Below are 22,778 nucleotides of genomic sequence, written 5' to 3' on the forward strand. Positions count from 1 at the left end.
GAGCATTCACACTGATATGTTGCAAGTCTCATAGCCTTAAGTATTCAGCTCTTAAAGAGACATATCCCATGATACCAGAAACACTGACAGCCTCAGGCAGGGTGGAGAGTCCTCCCAGTGGAACCTGGGCACTAACTACACGAACATTGCTTGCAGGAGGCATGTTCTTTGTGAATGAAGGACATTGAGATCATCTAGTTCGTAGCCAGGTTATCATGTCAGACATTGCTTTCGACTTGTACAATGCTCAATAAAATTAGGATTAGTAAAAAGTTATTGGAGAGTTATTGGAGAAATCAAGGTAATAAATTACTATGACCTGCTGACTTGTATCCCAAGGTGTGAAAGAGATGTTTATGGAAATAATGGATGAACAGTTTGCCATCTTCGAAAATTCAATATATTCCAGACTGTACTCAGAGATTGGAAGGTAGTAAATACAGTATATAAACCCTTTATTTAAAATGGAGGGAGAGAGAAAGGGGAGAATTGCAGATAAGTTATCCTAATTCTAGAATCAGTTCTTAAGTAAGTACAGGCTAACTCTGCAATCTGAAAGGTTGGATAAGTGAAGTTCACCCTTGTACTATTCACAAATCACTACCAAAAATCTAGTCTATGGAATAAAAAATTGATTTAATGAAACTTATGTGAAAGAAAGTAAATAAATGCAATTTTTTTTCAATTTGGGTCATTTTCTAGGAAGGCATCCTAGGAGTTACCCCTAGTAACAGAATCCTTACAAATTAATAATAGGATTGAGTAGAGTGAACATTAGGAAATCATGTTTAACAAATTTATAAGAGCTTTTTGAGATTATAACTCATAGAAAAGATGGGGACAAACCATTTTATGTGATGTACTGAATTTTCTTATGACGTTCAATCCATCAAGTCTATGCTGAAATTCAGAGCAATCCTATTCCTCATGCAGTCCCCTGTGTTTGAATCTATCTTCCCCCTTTTTTGCCTCTGATTATCTTTCCACCCACTTAGTCTGTAAGTAGTTCTGCAATAGTCAGTTAAAGTACCTGCATGTCTATGAAATGTGAGAATAAACTGAAGCACTCAGAGAAGCTAATGTAATTGCCGGAAGAAAGTGCAAGCTCCACACCAACAGGACCAGAGGTCGGGATTGAACTGAGTTACTGGAGATATGAGGTGACATCCCCACCTTTGGGTGTTTTTGTACATGAACGACTGCCGTTAATATGCAGGTATATCAAGCAATTCGGAAGGAAAATGGAATATTATCTTTTAGTGCAAGAGGGCTGAGTTCAAAAGTGATGACAGCTGATTAGTTTCCTTGCATGTTGTTAGAAAATATGGAAAGATGTTGAGGCTCTTCCAAAGACCTATAACTATTAATCTCTCAATATTTACGAAGTATTCTTCATTTATACTTTACCACCAAATTGGATGACTTCACACTTTTCTGCATCATCTTCCATCTGCAACATTTCTGGAATATTGTGTACAGGCCTGATCTCTCTTTCTAAGGAACGATAGATGCCTGATAGCAGAATTGTGACAAAGCTGTACCGTATTGATTACGGGGAAAGTGAGAGATGGTTCTGCTGTGGAAAAGAAGATTGGGTAAATTGTGATTAAGTCCTCTGGGCTCAGAAGAATGAGTGATAATCTCATCGAGGCATACAACATTCTTACAGGGCTCGATAAGATAGATATAAGGATGATGTTTCCACTGGCTATTCAAAACATAAGCTTCACAGACTCAAAGCAAGGATGGACTGTTAGACCTGAGATGAGAAGAAATGTCTTTATTCAGAGGTGAATAAATCTTTGTAATTTTATCCGGGAGGACTGTGGAGATTCGGTTACTGAGTATATTCAAGGCAGGGCTTTGATATTTTGGGAATCAAATGATACGGCGTCATTGGGAAATAAGGCTGAGGTAGAACATCATCTATGAGCATATCAAGTGTCAAAAAATGAGTGGTATAATGCCCTATTCCTGCTTCTATTTCTGATGTTCTAATATTCCCAGACTGTACATTTGGGAGAGCCTTGCAACCTAAATATATTCTAAACTGGTTCTCACAGATTAGAATCCGTTTGCCTATTCCTGTTCTGGTGAGTTATAGGAAAATTAGGTGGTTGATCTTGGTTATGGAATTTAGATAACCTTTTTAATGCAGCGATGAAGAGTAAAGTCTGAAGTGCCTGGGAATGAATCTGAGACCAGGAAACTGGTTGCAAGGGAAATAAAGCTGGTAAACTTGGTTGTCAATTTTGAAACTGGCATGGATGATAATTCCACTGAAGAGAACATGTTTTGTTGCACTACGGTTGATGTTATTTGGGGGCATTTAAAGACAAAGATAATGCTAAGAACAATAATCTGGCAAAGAATAGGAAGATGAATTTCCTGACTGACACTCAGAAATATGTATATCACTGATGGCATGAACATGTTGGGCTAAAGAGTCGTTTCTGTGCTGAACAGTTCTATGACTACGTGACAATTTTTTTCATAATGAATCCAGATGTGGTTTGGGGAAAGCCTCAATGCCTAAAATTTTCATCCTTTTGCAATTTAATTTTAGTGTTTTTATGAGTAAAAAGTGAAAATTATTTACTTGACGTAGTAACTCAGTAGCAATACTCTGCAACTTGCAGGAAATATTTTACACATATGGCATGCACTCCATCAATGCTAGGCATTGCTTAATACAATTTAAAATCCTACATAGACTACATTACTCAAAAGTAAGGATTCATAAAATATTCTCAGAGGTGTCCCCAATGTGTGAGAAATGCAAGTCCTCGGAGGCAAATTTGTTACATAGTTATGCTTTATGTCCCATGATACAAGAGTATTGGAAGCAAATATTTTAGGTCCTATCAAAGGTGCTAAAGGTTCAGATAATACCAGACCGCATTTTAATAATTTTTGGAACTTCTGCGAGGTCAAATAAATTCCGGGCTACCCAGCAACAACTCCTGACTTATGACATACTTAATGGAAAGAAACTCATACTGATGTTCTGGAAAAAGGAGGAAACTCCATCACTCAGACAATGGGTGGCTGTATTAATGGATACTGTGCATCTAGAGAGGATAAGATACGTTATCAAGGACAGACTCAAGGAATTTGAAAAAATCTGGCAACCATTACTGCTGTATTTAGAAGAGACCGACAGCTGAACTAAGTATTGGGGGCAGTAGGACCTAAATAGCACATACGGGAGGGATGAGGGGACGGTAGGGCTGGGAAGGGGAAAGGAGATGGGGTGGTAGGGTTTCCTTTGCTTTTTGCTTGTTTACTACACATACATTCATTTGATTTTCATTATGTTGTTATAAGAAAGAGAAGAAAAAAGAAGCATTGTACTTTAGGACATTGTTGGTTATGGTTAAGCTGATGTTGCTTCACAATAAAAACATTTGAAAACATGCACTGATTGACATTAGTTGATCTGTGGTACTCTGCATGTTGCCATCTGAAAATGTGTCATGTTTTCCTGGTTCAAAAATACATTGGCATGGAATGGTATTTTCACAGCATTCCATTCGCTGCATTTGACACTTACACATGCATGTTACTGCAGAACACTCAGGATCCTGCCTTCTGATGTAAGAGGCTTATTACTCCTTTGTCGTAGATGTCTAGCAATCCTGAGGCAGTTTTGATCATGCTATTTTATATTTAAGAGCCCCTAACACTGAACAATATATCCTTTGAGGGCTGGAAGTGAACTCAATTTTTCACATAATTCTCTGGAACTTCCACCATCTCCAATGGGATCCTACCACCAAGCAAATATTTCCCTCCCCCCTCCCACTTTCTGCTTTCTGCAGGGATCGCTCTCTACATGACTCCCTTGGCCATTCGTCCCTCCCTATCGATCTCCATTCTGGCACTTATCCTTGCAAGTGGAACAAGTGCTACACCTGTCCCTACACCTCCCCTGCCCCCACTACCATTCAGGGCCCCAGCCAGCCCCTCCAGGTGAGGCAACACTTCACTTGTGAATCTACTGGGGTCATATACGATGTCTGGTGCTCCCAATGTAGCCTCCTATCTATCAGTGAGACCCGAAGTAGATTGGGAGACTGCTTTGCCGAGCATCTACATTCTGTCTGCCAGAAGAAGCAGGATCTCCCAGTGGCCACCCATTTTAATTCCATTTCCCATTCCCATCCGATATGTCAATCCACGGCTGCCTCTACTGTCATGATGAAGCCACACTCAGATTGGAGGAACAAACCTTATATTCCGTCTGGGTAGCCTTCAACCTGACGGCATGAACATTGATTTCTCAAACTTCCTGTAATGCCCACCCCCTCCCCCCTTCACCATTGCCCATTCCCTTTACCCTCCTTCACCTTATCTCCTTGCCTGCCCATCACCAACCTCTGGTGCTCTGCTCACCCTTTTCTTTCTTCCATGGCCCTCTGTCTTCTCCTATTCGATTCCCCCTTCTCCAGCCCTGTATCTCTTTCACCAATCAACTTCCCAGCTCTGTACTTCATCCCTCCCCCTCCCAGTTTCACCTATCACCTTGTGTTTCTCTCTTCCCCCCCCCACCTTTTAAATCTACTTCCCATTTTTTTTTATCCGTCCTGCTGAAGGGTCTCCATCCAAAATGTCGACAGTACTCTTTTCTATAGATGCTGCCTGGCCTACTGAGTTCCTCCAGCATTTGGTGTGTGTTGCTCAGTTTTACAGATATTTTTTGCATTCCTTAAATTTCTTTAGATGGAGCTATGTTAAGCATGATTAAGGGGTAACTCCACTTTCCCCAAAGCTCTGAAAGACCCCAATCAGAGCCTCATCATCAGTTGTAGTTTAGAGTCATACCCAGGACAACATGCTTAACATAGCTCCATCTAAAGTAACTTAAGGAATGCAAAAAAAAGAATAGAGATGGCAAAAGACACCTTTATGAGAATGAAGAGTACTAAACTAGGCATGACAACCCGCCTCAGAGTACTAAAATGTTATGTTTATCCAGTTATGTTATATGGCTCAGAATGTTGGACAATATCCAGTAACATGAGGAAACAAATTGTAGCAGCAGAGATGTGGTTTTTGAGGAGGATGCAAAGAATATCATGGACGAAACGAATATATAACGAGGATGTCATGACCAGAGCAAACACAAAAAGAGAAATAATGTATGAGATCATGAAAAGGCAACGTAACTTCATTGGACGTGTGATTAGGAAAGAGGAGTTAGAATGTTCAGTAATTATGAGAAAGATTGAAGGGAAGAAAGCAAGAGGAAGACAAAGACAAATGATAATGGAGACAGCAGCCAGAGAACTGGAAATAAATATCAATGAATTGATCCACTTGACCCAAAACAGGAGTGTGTGGGCCATGGCAGTCAAAGCTCAAACTGGGCATGGCACCTGATGATGATGATGATGATGATGATGTTAAGCATGAATGGGTAAAAGAGGCAAATAACTAAAAAATAATGTTGTTTGGAGAATTTACAAATTAATGTTTCATGTTGCCCAGCTTGTACATTTTATATTGTATCAGACGACATTTTCTGTGATGCACATGTTGTTATAACATCAATAAAGTTTGGTTCTCAATGTTCCGTATCCTAATGAGAATAGATTGTGTATTACTGTTTTCTTTTTCAGTACTGTATTAGCATTTATTAATTTTCAGCTGCATTAAGGGCAAATCTTGTGTGTGGTTTGAATTTCTTAATATAAAACAAGTGTTCAATTTTATAAGCAACACACAAAATGCTGAAGAAACTCAGCAGGCTAGGCAGCATCTATAGAAAAGAATACAGTCAACGTTTGAGGAATGTCTGGAAATGTCGACTGTACTTTTTTCCATAGATGCTGTCTGGCCTGCTGAGTTCCTCTAGCATTTTTGTGTGTGTTGCTTGGAATTCAGTAAATTTGTATGTCAGTAATTTTTGTTTGTGAACATCGGCATTCAGTTCCTGTATGGACTATTATAATTTAGCAGTTCATTTTTTGATTAAAAAATCCATCAAGCAATTTGAGATTTAAAAAGTAAGATTCCAGACTTAAAGTATTTGTAGTAAATATTTTAATATAAATAGACAAAGCAAGTAACAATGTAAAAGTATATTTTGATAACTACAATAATCTTTGTAAGATTTGCTGGAGGCAACCACCATGCTGCTTCATAGTATATGACACAACGCATTGAGATACACTATCCCTGATGTAGTGGTTGACGATAGGAGGATTTATACTAATGCAGAGTGTACTTATTTTAAAGATATGTAATACATTGGTTTAAGCCCATGCTTTATTTTATTAATACAGCTATGCTGTTGGCATTTTATTTTCTGCAGATTTTCTCAAATGCAATAAGTGTACCTTTAATTATGTTATACAATTGAGTATTTTATTTGGCTGTTTAAAATAAAAACTAGTTGATTAAGTTAGGTTTGTTTTAATTAGACAATAGGATTTGTCTTGTTAACATTTTTTTCTACAGAGAGTGCAGGAAAAGAATGGGTAGTCATTGTTTTTCTACATAGAGAGTGCAGGAAGGCAGGAGTTGCGAGAAAGAAGGAGAAAGAAGATAAATGGAGACGGACAACAAATATAGCAGAAAAATATAGTGAAATGCTTCCAGAACCCATTTGGGAGGACAGATACCGATGTTAGAAAATCCTCATGCAGATTTAGGTTTCATGGAGAATGTGCAAATAACTTTCAGTTAGTTAGCTAGCATATAACACTGGAGTAAATTCAATCCCTTTTTCCTTGGATGTTGCATGGATACTTATTTATGTTTTGTTTGGACTGATTTTTCAGTGCAGAACTGTATTAGTACCATGAGTAAATAAAGTGAAGCAAACTGGATTGATTACGTGCCGAAATAGTAAAAAACAATTTTAATGTAATTTTTTACTGGTGTGAACTAAATTATTGTTTCCTGGCGAATGGTAAATTTGCATGGGTGTGCCAGTATCCAGACAAGTATTAGTCTTATTTTCCATAAAATGAACATTCGAACTTTTATGTTTTTGTGTTTACCCGAATCATATTTACCCTAGACCTGTTTATTTATTTGATAAATTCATTTTTCTAGCACACTGGCATGACCTTTCCAAATGGTCAGGGTTGTTGGTGATAGTTAAACTTTTAACAAATATGCTTTGCTTAGCTTTTTGTTGCAATCAAGAACTAGTCTCCAGTTCTTAATGTAAATTGCAAGCATCAATCAGTTTGAAGTTGGATACTCAGCTTTGCAAACAGTATTAGAAAATACAGGCTTCTATCCCAGAGCAGGTGGTGCCTGTTAAGAAGTCTGTTTTGCAATATGAAGTGACAAAGAGTCAGTTTGTCTGCATTAGCTAAATACAAGACAATGGAGTTATGTCACTTAGCACATCAAACATGGTTACCAATTGGGATGTTTTGTGTTCTCAGGGGATCAGCCCTCACAGAATTAATTATGGCTGTTTGGGATCTCTGTCACCAGAAGCTTTTAAGACCATCTGTGTGAGTTAGTTACTTTGTCCCAGCAAAGATATCTGGAAAACATCTCATGCTGATGATGTCATCTAGTAGAAAGTAGTATAAATATCAAAAAATTGGGGCAATTTTTAGGAATGACAAGGAGAATAACAGAAAGATAGGGATACGGAAAGAAGAACTAGAATTTATTATTCAAGCTTTGGTTTCTATGACAGGTGACTCAGTTGTCTGTAACTTGTTGGTATGTTCTAGTTCATAAAAATGTTGCCATTGTTTGGAAATGTTTTGTAGTTTGAATTCAGATACCTTATATACATTAGAAATCCCTTGTGAGCGTTAAATGTCTGTTACAAACTATTTGTTTAAATTTAGATGTGTATCATTAAAGTAAAATAACTATGTTTAAACTACTTCATTAGCTAGAAGTATCTCTTCCTTGGTAAGGAGGGGGGACCCACTACTGAAACAGTGAGTATTGGCAGCTAAACCTTGTCACAAAGGCTAGACAGGGAAGTCCTTGAAGACACAGTATAACCTCCCTAAAGTAAGGTATCTGTAAATATCTGTACTGGATAGGGCTTAACATCTTCTTTTAAGATTAAGGCTTTATGGACAGGGATCCCTATACCATCTCAGGGAGTGTATTTCTATTTGTATTGGCAGTGTTACGTATCCCGTAACTGGGTTGCCAAACCAGCAGAAATGGATCACTCAGTTGGAGTCTGGATTACTAGATGTAAGAAAGTTTTATTAAAGAAACAAGCAACACAGTAATCGAAAGGATAATAAATGCAACAGTTCAGCAATGATAAACACACATGTGCACAGAATTAAGATAACAGGATCAATCAAGCTCTATTGTTGTCTAGGGGTAAATGACCAATTTCAAAGTGACACAAAGTCCAGTTCAATTTAGTTCAGTTCGCAGTAATTGTTGCCGTGGCGATGGACAATGTGGGGGGAAGGAGAGAGAACAAGAACGAATGATCATTCGAAACGGCTTCCACACACAGATCTGCGATACTGCTCACAAGCAGCTTTCGGGTGGGTCCTTTGTGATGTCACCTGAGGTCACCAACTGTGACCCGTCCTCCAGATGCGGTCGATCCTCTGCAGTGAACCTGGCACCCCAGGCAAGGGCGGATACACACCGGGTTCCCGCTGATCGTACCTTTCCACCCTGTGCGTCTAAGGCTGATCCCGTGATCAGCCGTCCAAGAGCTTCCCACTGACTTGTGGGAGGCGCACCGCTTCCAGGGTCTTGTTACCTCGGGGTGTTGTGTGTGTCCTGCCTTAGCGAACATGTCCCTTTTTATCCCCCTGCTGGGGTATCGCCTGTCCATCACTTCAAACAGTTCAGGGTTCAAAGGGGGAGCCGCTTTAGACAGCTCTCCTTCCCGTCCCTTCATTACACATCTCCAGATTGCCTGTCCATCACTTCAAACAGTTCAGGGTTCAAAGGGGGAGCCGATCTTGACAATACCCAGACTGATGGCTCCTTCATTAACATCTCCAAATGCTGTTTCATTGTGTTCCTTATCTCTCCCTCCCCTGAGGACAGGTGGCAGACCAACTGCTGATGCCACTGGTGCTAGCCCAGGCCAGCAAACATCTTAATTTATGTGTATTCTCGTCACAGCAGACACTTCAGCTTTATTCACCCAACTGGAGGAGTAGTAAAGTCTGATGTAAGCACTGTCAGTTTTGATGACTTACTGAACTTAATCTATGACAAAGATCTATAAATTAATTGGTTTGAAGTAGATTGGGGTTGGACTTTTGTAATTTTTGTGTTTTAACGTTATCTATTCAGGGAGCTAAATTAATGTCCAATATCATTAATCTCTTAGAGTCATAGAAGAGAGTTATAGAAAAGTACAGCACAGAAACAGGCTATTAGGCCCATCTGGTCAGTGCTGAACCATTTAAACTGCCTACTCCCATCAATCTGCACCGGGACCATAGCTCTTCATGCTCCTGCCATTCATGTACCCATCCAAATTTCTCTTTAACATTGAAATCAAGCTTGTATGCACCACTTATGCTGGTAGCTTGTTCCATACTCTTACGGCCCTCTGAGTGAAGAAGTTTCTCTTCATGTTTCCCTTAAACTTTTCACCTTTCACCCTCAACCCAAGATCTCTAGTTGTAGACCCACCCAACCTCAGTGGAAATACCCTGTTTGCATTTACCCTATCTATACCCCTCATAATTGTGTATACCTCTATCAAATCTCTCTCAGTCTTCTATGTTTCAAGGAATGAAGTCCCAACCTATTCAGTCTTTCCTTTTAACTCAGGTCCTCCAGACCTGGCAATATCCTTGTAAATTTTCTCTATACTGTTTCAACCTTATTTACATCTTTCCTGTAGGTAGGTGACTAAAACTGCACATAATATTCCAAATTAGGCTTCACCAATGTCTTTTACATCTTCAATGTAACATCCCATTTCCTGTACTTAGTACTTTGACTTATGAAGGCCAATATACCAAAAGCTTTCTTTATGACCCAATCTACCTGTGACTCCACTTATTCCCAGAAGGTATTCCCAGATCTCTTTGTTCTACTGCGCTTCTCAGTGCCTTACCGTTACTGTGTAAGACCTACCCTTGTTGGTCCAACAGAAGTGTGACACCTTGCACTTGTCTGCATTAAATTCCATCTGCCATTTTTCAGTCCATTTTTCCAGCTGGTCCAGATCCTGCTGTAAGCCATGATGGCTTAACTCAGTGTTCACTACACCCCCAAGAAGTCACTTGCAAATTTGCTAATTCAGTAAACCACACTATCATCCAGATCATTGATTCAGCTGATAAATAACAACAGACCCAGCACCAGTCCCTGCGGCATCCCACTAGTCAGATCTTCAGTCAGAGAGGCAACCACTCTCTGGCTTCTCCCACAAATCCAATATCTGATCCAATTTACCTACCTCATCCTGAATACCGATTGATTGAACCTTCTTGAGCAACCTCTCATGCGACACCTTGTCAAGTGCCTTACTAAAATCCATCTAGAGAACATCCACTGCCTTGCCTTCATCCACTTTCCTGGTTCCCCCATATGTTTTGGCTCTACACATGGATTACCACTTTGATTTTCCAGAGGACCAGTTTTGTCCCTTGCAACCCTTTCGCTCTTAACATATCTGTAGAATCCATTAGGATTCTCCCTCACCTTGTCTACTAGGGCAACCTCATGCCATCTTTTAGCTCCCCTGATTTCCTTCTTAAGTGTCTTCTTGCATTTCTTATACTCCTTAAGCACCTCATTTGTTCCTATCTGTCTATACCTACAATGCACCTTTTTTTTTAAAGTAGGGCCTCAGAATCTCTTGAAAACTAAGGTTCCTTACAACTGTTATCTTTACCCTTTATTCTGACAGGTACATACTAGCTTTGCACTCTCAATATTTAACTTTAGAAGCCCTCCTACTTACCAAGTTGATTTTTGCCAGAAACCAGCCTGCCCCAATCCATACTTGCCAGGTCATTCTGATACCATCAAAACTGGCCTTTCTCCAATTTAGAATCTCAGCCCACAGACCAGACCTATCTTTTTGCACATTTACTGTGAAACTAATGGCATTGTGATCACTAGAAGCAAAGTGTTCTCCTACATAAATTTCTGTCAACTGCCTTGTTTCATTCCCTAGTAAATCAAGTATTGCACACTCTCTCATTAGGACTTCTGTGTACTGATTAAGGAAACTTCCCTGAACACATTTGACAAATTCTGTCTCATCTTGTCCTTTTACTAAGGTTATTGTTAGGATAGTTTAAACGTTTAAATCTCAATGTGTTAATCAGAGCAATATAATGGGAAGTGCGAGAGATGGGGTGGGGTGTTGTCTTTTTGTCTGTTGTCTCTTATTGAAGCAATTTTGACAGACACTGATTTCACAGTTAAGGCCCATTGTATGAGAATGAGGACTGGGGATTGATCATGTTCACAATCATGTTTTAAATTTTTAAAAAATAGTAAGAGGCCAGAATGATGTCAAGCACAAGCCTCATTACCTCCTCAAACACCATGCAAATAGATGGTGACAGGTTCCACACCAGATAATGTTTCGGAGAGTCCTTCTCTCTCAGCCCATCTATTTCATACAAAACAAATACGTCATTGTACTAATGGCCTGAAAGTTTAAGAGCTTGGTTGTGTATAGAATGTAAAACTGGACTAAGAGTTTAGATATTTTGAACTTTGAATTGAATTTATCTGCTTTTTCCAAAAATATTGTATTGTTACCAATAATCCATTTGTATTTTCAAAGCACAATTTTTAACCACATCATTTCCTATAACAGTCTTGCCAATTTACATATATAGGACAGAATGAGAATTCTTTAATATTACATGAACAATTGTCTACCTGTGAAAGTCAGAATCAGGTTTAATACCACTGACATATGTCATGAAATTGGTTGTTTTGCAGCAGCAGTCCAGTGCATTAAAAAGCTTTAAATTATAATAAGTACAGTATATATAAAAAATTAAATAAGTAGTGCAAAAAGAACAAAAGTAGCGAGGTAGTGTTCAAGGGTTGGTTAATTCAGAAATCTGATGGCAAAGGGAAGTTTTTCCTGAGATGTTGAGTACGTTGTCTTCAGGCTCCTGTACCTCCTCTCGATAGCAGTAATAAGAAGAGACTGTCTCTTGGGTTTTGGTGGTCCATAATGATGGGTGCTGCCTTTTTCAGGCAGCACTTTTTGAAGATGTCCTCGATGCTGGGGAGGCTAGTGTCGATGATGGAGCTGGCTGAGTTTGCAACCTTCTGCATCTTATTCTGATCCTGTGCAGTGGCCCCTCCATACCAGATGGTAATGCAACCAGTTAGAATGCTCTCCATTGTACATTTGTAGAAACTTGTTAGAGTTTTTGATGACACATTAAATTAAGTCACCTATATCAGGATGCTACTTGTTGACTATAGCTCAGCATTTAACACCATCATTCCCATAGTTCTGATTGATAAGCTACAGAACCTGGGCTTCTGTACCTCCCTCTGCAATTGTATCCTCGACTTCCTAACAAATCTGTGTGATTAGTCTTTTTTTCTCTACACATTGGGTGTTTGTTTTTTTTAGTGAATTCTATGAGGTTTCTTTCTTTTGTAACTGCTTGTAAGGATATAAAACTCAAGGTTGTATACATACTTTGGTAATAAATGTACTTTGAACTTTCTATCTCAAGCCTCAGCTACCAAGGAATTAGGCTGTGGAATCCCTTCGCTAATGCTCCAGATGTCTTTTTATCTTGCCTTCTTTAGATGCTCCTTAAAACCTAATTTTGTGATCAAGTTTGTGCTTATCCAACTGGTTTTCCATGCTGTATGACTCTAAGGCTATTTGTCCCGTCTCCTTGTAACATTACAAACATTAGGAGGCTGGCATATTAGTTTATTTTGGCAGGGATTTGCTACTACTGCAAGGAATCCTCTCTGATTTGTTGGGAACGAACTAGTTGAGAAAGATCTTATCCTGCAAGACAATGCACTTTAATGACCTGATTAATCTCATTATTCAATTGTTTTGTAATTTTCCTGCCTCTCTATGTTTGTCTATCTGTGTGTTTGAGCTGAGCTTGAGTTGTACGGATTATTGGGACCCAAAGCACGCAAGAATTTGAATAATGTAAGCAAGCAGCTGGAGAAAAAGAGGATTTTGTGTGTGCGTGTGTGTGTGTTTCACCAGTCACTTCCCATTTTTCTTCTTTGTTTCTGCTCTTGTGAGTGCTCTTTTGCACATCTAGAGCTGAGGACACACCTCCTGTTATTGTTATTTGGAAACAAGTCTTAAATCTGAATAAAGCAAACTATGATGATATAAGAAGTGAGTTGGCTATGGTAGATTACAGAAACAAATTTTAAAAATGTAACAGTAAACCGATAATGGCTAACTTACAAAGGATTAAAGTTTATATGGAATATATTGTATATCTCTTTTAAAGCAAGACATTATGAAACTGGAAAGGAGATTCAGTCATGGCTGTCAAAACAAGTTAAAGATAGTGTTAAATGAAAGGGAAAAGTTCAAGATACTGGATTCAAGTTTATCACATATACATCGGAACAATCAGCGAAATGTGTCGAAATGAGAAAATCTGCAGATGCTGGAAACCCAAGCAACGTCCACAAAACGCTGGAGCAACTCAGCAGACCAGACAGCATCTATGGAAAAGAGTAAACGGTTAGCGTTTTGGACCGAGACTCTTCACCAGGACATCAGTGAAATGCGTTGTTTACATTAACAACCAACACACCCAAGGGGTGTGTCACCATTCGTTCTGGCGCCAACTTAGCATGCCCCAGTGCTCAGCAGAACAACACAGAGCACAATGAGCAATAAAACAACAACAGCAAAACAAGCCCATTCCCCCATCCCACCCATGCACATACACAGTCCTTTAACCGCAAAACAGGCTATCTTCTTTGGCATCCAACAGGTTCAGATTTGGACTTGGGCACGCAGACATTGGGCTTTCAACTACCCCTGTGATTTGCAGATCCAAGGCCCCAGCCAATGGGCCTTGACTTCTGGATTTCTGAATTAACCCTCAGGCCTTGATTGTTTGCATTAATCCCAGGACATGTCAGTCATCAAACACCAGGCCCCAAAATCTGGATTTGCCAATGACAGGATCCTGAACACTAGGCCTCAAACTCTGGCCATTGATTTGTGAACCCAAGGGCTAATTGGAGCTCATTCCTTCTGCCTGCATGGAATTCTGACTCTGGAACCCATCGACAACCTGCTGATCCTGGGGAGGCCACCAGCATCCATCTGTGCTGATCCTGGGGAGGCCACCAGCATCCATCTGTGCTGATCCTGGGGAGGCCACCAGCATCCATCTGTGCTGATCCTGGGGAGGCCGCCAGCATCCATCTGTGCTGATCTGCTGACCCAACATCCAGCCAGACTTTCTGGCCCGGTCGATATCCATGTTGCTGTCCTTTGAACATGGAATGGAGACTTAAGACTGTAGTCTCTTCTCTGATTCCCCAACATCCATGTTCTTAAACCCTAAGATGTTCTCTAACTCTCTTTGTCTCCAAAACCATTCCATGAGCCCAAAACAAACACTGAAAAACAGCTAAAACTGAGGTTACGGCTCAGTGTTACCTTGAATGAGTTTATAATTTTGCCAAAAATGGTAGGAAGCCTGGGAATTTTGAATATTTCTAAATTCAACTAGAGATAACAAAAGCGTTGATAAGGAAGGCAAAAGAAGAATTTGAGAGCTGGCAAGTAACAATCATGAAAACGGTTTGCAAAATCTTCTGCATGTATATAAAATTGAAAGGAAAACCAAAAGTTAATGTGAGCCTCTCATAGATGCGCACATGAGAAATTGTGTTGAAATTAAAGAAATATTTCTGTGTGACTTCATGTAAAACCTCCTGGTAATAGTGAAGGCCTACACACAAATAAAGACTGGCATTGGAAAAATTAATAGGGTTGAATGGCTATATATCTCCAGGTCTTGATGAAATGCATTCTAGGATTATGAAGAAAGTGGCTCTGGAGATTCATTTCCATAGAATCTTAATGGTGAGATGGATAGGCTGGTTGAGTGGTGTCGCAACAACAATCATGCATTCAACGTCAGTAAGAACAAGAAATTGTTTGTGAACTTCAGGAAGGGGAAATCAGGAGAACAGACACAAGTATTCACAAGGGGTCAGCAATGGTGAGCAGCTTCAAATTCCTGGGCATCAACATCTCAGAGGATCTTTCCTGGGCCTAAAAAATTGATGCGTTTATGAAGAAGGCACACCAGCAGTTCTACTTCATTAGGAGTTTGAGGAGATTTGGTTTGTCACCATGGACGCTGACAAATTCTCACAGATGTAGCACAGAGAGCATTCTGGCTGGTTGTATCACTGTCTGTTATGGAGACTCCCATGCACAGGATCATAAAAGCTGCAGATGGTTGCAGCTCAGCCAGCTCCATCTCAAGCACCACCATCCCCACCATCAAGGACATCTTCAAATGGCAGTCCCTCAAGAAGGTGGCATTTATTATTAAATACCCTCACCATCCACGACATGCCCTCTTCTCATTTCTACAATTAAGGAGGAGGCACAGGAGTTTGAAGATGCATACTCAACACTTCAAGAACAGCTTCTTCCCCTCCACCATCAGATTTATGAATGGTCCATGAAGCCATGAATTTTGCTCTCTTTTAAAATTTAAAAATTTTAAAAGACGTTTCTTGTTGGAACTCAGTATTGTTTATGTATTGCACTGTACTGCTGCTGCAAAACAAATGTCAGTGATAATAAACCTGGCCACGTACTAAAGATCTGTGTGTTTACTGAGATCTTTAACCTCTTGCTTCAACAGGCTTGAATTATACTGGTGCCCAAGAAGAGCGTAGCAACCTGGCTCAATAACCATCTCCCAGTTGCCCTTGCATCCACAGTGATGATGTACTTTGAGAGGATGGTGATGAAATACGTCAGCTCTTGCCTGACAGGCAACTTGGATCCACTCCAATTTGCCTACCAGAGCAACAGGTCCACAGCAGATACCATCTCATTGGCTCTTCACTTAATCCTGGAATACCTGGACAGCAAAAATGCATACATAAGGATGCTCTTTATTGACTACAGCTCTGCATTCAATACTATCATCCCCTCAAAACTAATCAATAAGCTCCCAAACCTTGGCCTCAGTACCTCCTTGTGCAATTGGATCCTGGATTTCCTCACTTGTCTACCCCAGTCAGTGCAGATTAGCAACAACATCTCCTCTACAATCTCCATTAGCACAGGTGAACCTCAGAGCTATGTGTGTAGCCCCTCCTCTGCTTGCTTTGCACATATGATTGTGGCTAAGCATAGCTCCAATGCCATATTCAATGCTTGCTGATGAAACCACTGTCAGGGACTGAGTCAAACGTGATGAAACAACATATAGGAAGGGGTTTGCAAATCTGGCTGAGTGGTGTAATTGCAACAACCTCTCACTCGGTGTCAGCAAGAAACTGATTGTAGACTTCAGGCCCAGAGGTCCATGAGCCAGTCCTCATCTGAGGATCAAAGGTGGAGTGGGTTAGCAACTTCAAATTCCTTGGTATTATTTTTTCAGAGCACCTGTCCTCTACTTCCTTAGGAGTTTGCAGAGATTTGGCATTACATCTAAAACTTTGACAAATTTCTAAAGATGTGTGGTGGAAAGTATATTGACTGGCTGCTTCACAGCCCGGTGTTGGAAACATACCTACAAAATCCTACAAATGGTAGTGGATTTGGCTCAGTACATCATGCATAAAACCCTCCCCACCACTGAGCACATCTACATGAAATGCTGTCACAGGAAAGCAGCATCCATCATCAAGGATCTTCACCAGCCAAGACCTGCATTCTTCCGACTGCTGCCATCAGAGAAGGTTCAGAAACTTCAAGACTCACACCACCAGGTTCAGGAACAGTTACTACCCAACAACCATCAGGCTCCTGAACCAAAGGAGATAGCTTCACTCAACTTCACTTGCCTCATCATTGAGAAGTTCCCACAACCAATGATCTCGCTTTCAAGGACTCTTTTTCTCATTATCTCATGTTCTCATTATTTATTGCTATTTATTTATATTACATTTGCACAGTTGTCTTCTGCACTCTGGTTGATCTTTCATTGATCCTGTTATAGTTACTATTCTATAGATTTGCTGATTTCTGCCCATAAGAAAATGAATTATTGAGTTTATATGGTGACATATATGTACATTTGTATTTGGATAATAAAATTTACTTTGAACTTGAACCTTTGATTCTGAAATGCTGATTGTTTAAATTTTTTCTGTTTTTATTTCATATTTCTAGAAACTAAATTTTTTTTTAATAAGCATTTTGGAGAACCTGGCAAGTGAGAACGTAGGTGTGGCAAGTTTAGTGAAAAAAAATTCTGAATGTAGCCATCGATCTTCATTCACACAAACAAAGGTAGTCAAAATAGTAAGGAAGGGGACTTATGCCTGTTCAGGGGAATTCTTCTAATACCTAATCTAATTAAGAAATACTGTAGCTGACATTTATATTTAAGTGAATATTTGACTTTTTAAGAGACCTGTGATTGAAATGAAGAAAGTTGTTTTCAGATTGTATCATTAAAAATTAAAGTTCTAAGTTGGCAATTATTTACATGGTGCATTTCACATAGTCACGGTGCCTCAAATGTTTATTAAAATAACATATGCTGGAAGTATGTGACAGTATCTGTGAAAAAAGAAGCAGAATTCTGGTTGATGAACTAGGAAAGAGAGAAAACAAGTTTGTTTTAAATTGTACAGAGTGTGAGGCAGGGATATTTCCAATAGAGTGACTTGGGTATAGACAGTTGATGAAATTCTGTAATATTAGCTTTTTTTTTCTAGCCTGACTTGTTGGGACTTTTTCTACCACTCTCCATTTTGCAGCTTTAATGTTTCTTTGCTTACTTTATCACTCTTGACACTCCAAATTAAAATATCAACCTGACAACTTCATACTCTTTTCCAGCCTATCTCCAGAGCAGCCCTGGCCTCACATTATCTAAGATATTCTCTTTATTTGATCTACCTATGCTTCCCCTACTTTAAGTGTAATGTAGAATCAATTTGTTTTCCCTCTTTTCTAACTCTGACAAAGATTCTTCAACCTAACAAGTTAACTCTGTTTTTCTGTTTCTTTTTCCACAATACTGCCTGCCCTACTGACTGTTTTCAACATTTTCCCAGGTGTTTCTCAGGCAAAGAAATGCTTTTGAATTGTAATCACTGTAATAATAGAGAAAAGTATGAGAGTCTGTGTGTACAAATCAAGGTCCACAAACCAGATTGGAATAGTTGAGCTAATAGTTTGACTTAGTGGCATTGATTAAGAGAGAAGCTTTGGCTGTGTCATTGTGTCATTGCAGTATTCTTTCCTTGCATACTGCTACGTCTTCATCTGTATAGGTTGTTGTGTTTTAGGACTTGTCTGAAGATTTCTGATTTAACAGGGAGTGGTGCAGCAAGTCACAGATTATATGATTCTGGGTGAATGGAAAAATTATATTTATCAAGAAAGCAAATTGAAATGTAATCATGAGTTAGATATGCTAAATATTCTTTTCCTTATTTTTAATTTTGAGTTTACTAAAGTACTGAACTTTTTTGAACAAATGTACTGCTTGAGGATCTTAACATTTAAACAGTTTGATAAACTATATTTTAAATGGTGTTAGGGTGTTTATCATGTCCCCAGTGTGTGAGGAAGAAATTAACTTCTCATGTCTCTTGCCTATAAGGGAGTTACTGGAAGAAAGTAATGTGCTAATGTGTGTTTGGCTGGCCTCTGGGTTGAGCAGAATTCAGAGCGACAGACACAAAATGCTGAAGGAACTCAACAGGTCAGGCAGCATCTACGGAAATGAATAAACAGTCGACATTTCAGGCCGAGACCTTTCAACAGGACTGGTTGAAGGCTCTCCAGTCTTGATGAAGAGTCTCAGTTCTACACACAGCTTGTGGTAAGCGCAATGTGCTTTTTTAAAATGGCGTGGTTTAAAGGAGTACACCAGTTCTTGTTCCAGGGTAATATTGGCATGATAATATGAATAATCTTGAAGAAAAGGGCATCAAAGCTTTTAAGATGAATAGATCATAAATGTTGTGGGTTCCGTTGCTTTTATTTTGGATGTTAAACTATTGGGTTATTCACCAGGAAGATTGCATCAAGAGGCGATAAGTAATGGGAGTTGCCCATCATTGTATCCTTTTGATTCAGAACGACTGACTGTCCGTGAAATGAAGGCAACGGTATTGGTAGAGATATACTGACTGTCACATATCTAAAAATGGATCAGGAAACTCCACAGAATTATCTAAAGGAAGAGAGTCAATGGAAGAGAACATGAGAAATCATGCCAGACAAATCCAATACAGAGTTTGGGAGCAGAAGAAGAAATAAAATGTCATGATCACAGACACATGATGATTTTTGCTGGAGTAATTTCAATGTTTTGTTCTAAATGGAAAATGGACAAGAGGTATTCAAAAAAAGGTACTGAAGGATAGATGGTTGAGATCTGGAAAGTCACAGCACACTTGAGGATCTCAAAGAGTAAGGGCAGATTGGAGATGAGAGATTAACTGGGGAGGGAGGTAGATGAATCAAAAACAGCTTGACTCATCCACTCCACTTTGCTAACCTCTTATCTCCTGCTAGCAGTGGCTCAGGATCCTCTAATCCCCCAGTTTCTTTCTTCTTTCTCTATCTTAATAAGGGTGAGAGAAAGGTGGGAAAATGGCATTTAATTATTATTAATTTGGTTTGCTGAGGAACTGCGTTACTGAAACACTTAGAACTAGAAATTTGTTGGTGTAACATCCAAAATGAAGGCTTGGTAAAGATGAAAATTACATTAGCACAGTGAGCCCAAGTTTTGGAATATTTATTTTTTGTCATATATACCAAAATACAGTGGAAAAACTTGTCGTACATATCATTCATTCAGTTCAAATCATTACACAGTGCATTGAGTTAGAACGAGGTAAAACAATAACAATGCAGAATAAAGAGTAATGGCTATAGAAAAAGTGCCGTGCAGATAAATAATAAAGTGCAAGATCATAATGGGGTAGATTGTGAGGTCAAGAATCTATCTTATATTACAGAACCATTCTATAGTCTTAAAGCAGTGGGGTAGAAATTGTCTTTGAGCCTAGTGGTACATACTTCCAAGCTTTTATATCTTCTGCCTAATGAAAGAGGGTACATGGTAGCTAACTGGTTAGCACAACACTTTAAAGTACCAGTGACCCAGGTTCTTTACCTCTGCTGTCTATAAGGAGTTTGTATGTTCTTCCTGTGACCAGGTGGGTTTCCTCCCACAGTCCAAAGACGTACTGATTTGTAGGTTAATTGGTCATTGTAAGTTGTCCCATGATTAAGCTAGGTTTAAATCGGAGATTGTTGGCGGTGCATTTTGAAGGGTCTATTCTGTGCTGTATCTCAATAAGTAAAGAAAATAAAGAGGGGAGAAGAGAGAATGCCCAGGGTGTGTGCGGTCCCTGATTATGCTGGCTGCTTTACTGAAGCAGCAGGAAGTATAGTCAGAGTCTTTAGTGGGGAGGGTGGTGTCTGTGATGTGTCCACAACTCTCTGCAGTTTCTTGTGGTCACATGCAGAGTAGGTGCCATGACAAGCTGCTATGCATCCATATAGGATGCTTTCTATGATGCATTGATTAAAAATTGATGAGGGCCGACGAGAACATGCCAAATGTATTTAGCCTCCTGAGGAATTTATAGGCATTAGTTAGTTTTCTTTGCTGTGGTTTCCACATGGTTGGACCAGTGCTGGAAGAAATCCTGCAAAATGCAAAATGTTGCAAAATAGGTCGCATTTGTGCCAGGAAATTACCACTGAGATATCAGGGAGAGCATGAGTGGCTATGATGAATTCTAGCAACTATAAATGCCTTGTGTACAGTCAAATGCTCCTTCAAATACGACTATAAAGGTGCATTTATCAAAAACTAAAATATTCCTTGCTTCACTTGAGTTTTTCTTAACTTCTGTAATCTGGCACGAGCTGCATCGTCAAATATGTGGCATATTTTAGCAGAGACGGTCTGAAAAGATTCTGAGATCGAGGTGACCCTGACTTCTACTGTGCAAGAAGTCACTAGGAGTTTTTCCGGCACATCACTGACTGTCTTTCCAAATTTCTCCAATTAGGAGTTATTGACAGCTGAGAAGTCACAGACTGGATAAATATAGCAGATTTCTTTCTTGAAGGACATTAATAAATCGGAAGAGATTTTATAACAATTTCATGTCTACCATTATCGAAGCTAGCTTTCATTTTAAATTACAGAATTTTAAAATTATTTGTATCTAAATTCTCCGGCTGCCATTGTGGGGTTTGGATAAAAGGTCCAGAAATCTGGCTGCTACACCAGTAAATTAATTGGTGGTTGGCATCTGGCTGTCTCGAATGACAATTGGTGATTATGATCATCATCACAAGCCTGGCAGGAAGGTGCTGAGATCCTGAGGTGGCCAGTTGTCAAGATCCCCCTCTCGGCCTGACCAGTGTAGTCCAAAGGAAAGCTTATGAAGCAATACATTTGGCACCAGTTTGGCTGCAGGAGCTGCCAGAAGGATGTTCAATGATGTCCAACAGCCATAGGGGCTCCACTCTGGATTTGCTCCCTGTAGCCTTCATCTCTCCTGAGGCTGCCGACAAGGCGGTGGGGCTATTTACCCATAGCTGGGGATCAAGTTCACAAGTACTAGGGTGTGTCCACACACTGGTGGGCCTACATGCTATGTGTGAAGGGGCCCGACCTCCTCCCTGCTCTCTGTAGTTCAGCCTGAGTCCAAAATGAGTTCAGCTTCCATGTGTCGCCAGTGATGAGGCACTACATAAGGCTTGCTTTTGGAGAGGCTGTGTACTGGCAAGGAGAGACATGTTAAGCTCTCCTTTTCGCAGTTTGTCAAAACAGTGGCGGTGAAGCATCTAGTGTGGTAGTGTGGTAGGTAGTGCTAGTCACTCTTACTTTCGGTATCCACCACTGGCTAGTAATTTAACTACTGCACCACTATACCCATATAGTACAAATGTTACAAAGGCTCAAAGTTAAAAGTAGGTATGTATCACCATATATAACTCTTGAGATTCATTTTCTTGTGAGCATACGCAACAAACCTATAGAGTAACAACTATAACAGCTTGCTTATTAGCAGGTGCACCAATATTTTCTGTGGAAAAGTTATATGTAGAGTTTATTCTACTGATTCTTACATATTTTGATGAGTTACATGTTTATAAGCTTTATCACTTATGTTTTTTATATAGTAATCTTTGATGCCCGTCTTTTGTTTACTTTAGATGCCCCAGAATGAGACAGTTTGTAAATATTGTGGAGTTAGTTATCTGATACATCATGAAATGAAATTAATGGAAGAAAAACTAAAAGCAATGGAAGCAGAATTGGAATTTTACCGTGGCAGTGTAGCCCGGGAAAAAACACTGCAAAGAGAGCTTTGTTCAATAAATCAGTGTATGGCACAACTGAAAAATGATAATCATGAGAAGAAAGAAAGGTTGGTACATAGTTTATTTTCTAATTTACAAATAAGATAGTTGTGGCATAACAATTCATGCCTTAGAATTGTATTGTTTTAATTTTTCCCTTTTTCTCTAAAGTTCCTTGTGTTGTCCTTGACCCAGCAGATAAACCTGTACTGCTCATAATTTCCATCAATGTTGCAGTTTCTTTGGGAATGACAAATGATAATTTTTATAGGATAACTTTGACTGCCTCTGCTTAATTCATTTCATACTTGTACGA

The 22,778-nt window shown here is 39.5% G+C and overlaps 1 protein-coding gene across 1 annotated transcript in view; it reads left to right on the forward strand.

Annotated features, from left to right (window-relative positions):
* The first annotated feature begins 1,093 nt into the window (after positions 1–1,093).
* The window catches only part of lekr1 (leucine, glutamate and lysine rich 1), a 162,178-nt gene continuing 140,493 nt past the window's right edge, over positions 1,094–22,778 (forward strand). The window contains exons 1-2 of the mRNA XM_063047290.1: positions 1,094–1,216; positions 22,316–22,530. Coding sequence (XP_062903360.1) covers positions 1,211–1,216; positions 22,316–22,530 — 221 coding nt within the window. The 5' untranslated portion in view covers positions 1,094–1,210. The remainder of the gene's footprint in view (positions 1,217–22,315; positions 22,531–22,778) is intronic.

Source organism: Mobula hypostoma, chromosome 4, assembly GCF_963921235.1.
Source record: "Mobula hypostoma chromosome 4, sMobHyp1.1, whole genome shotgun sequence".
Taxonomy (NCBI): Eukaryota; Metazoa; Chordata; class Chondrichthyes; order Myliobatiformes; family Myliobatidae; genus Mobula; species Mobula hypostoma.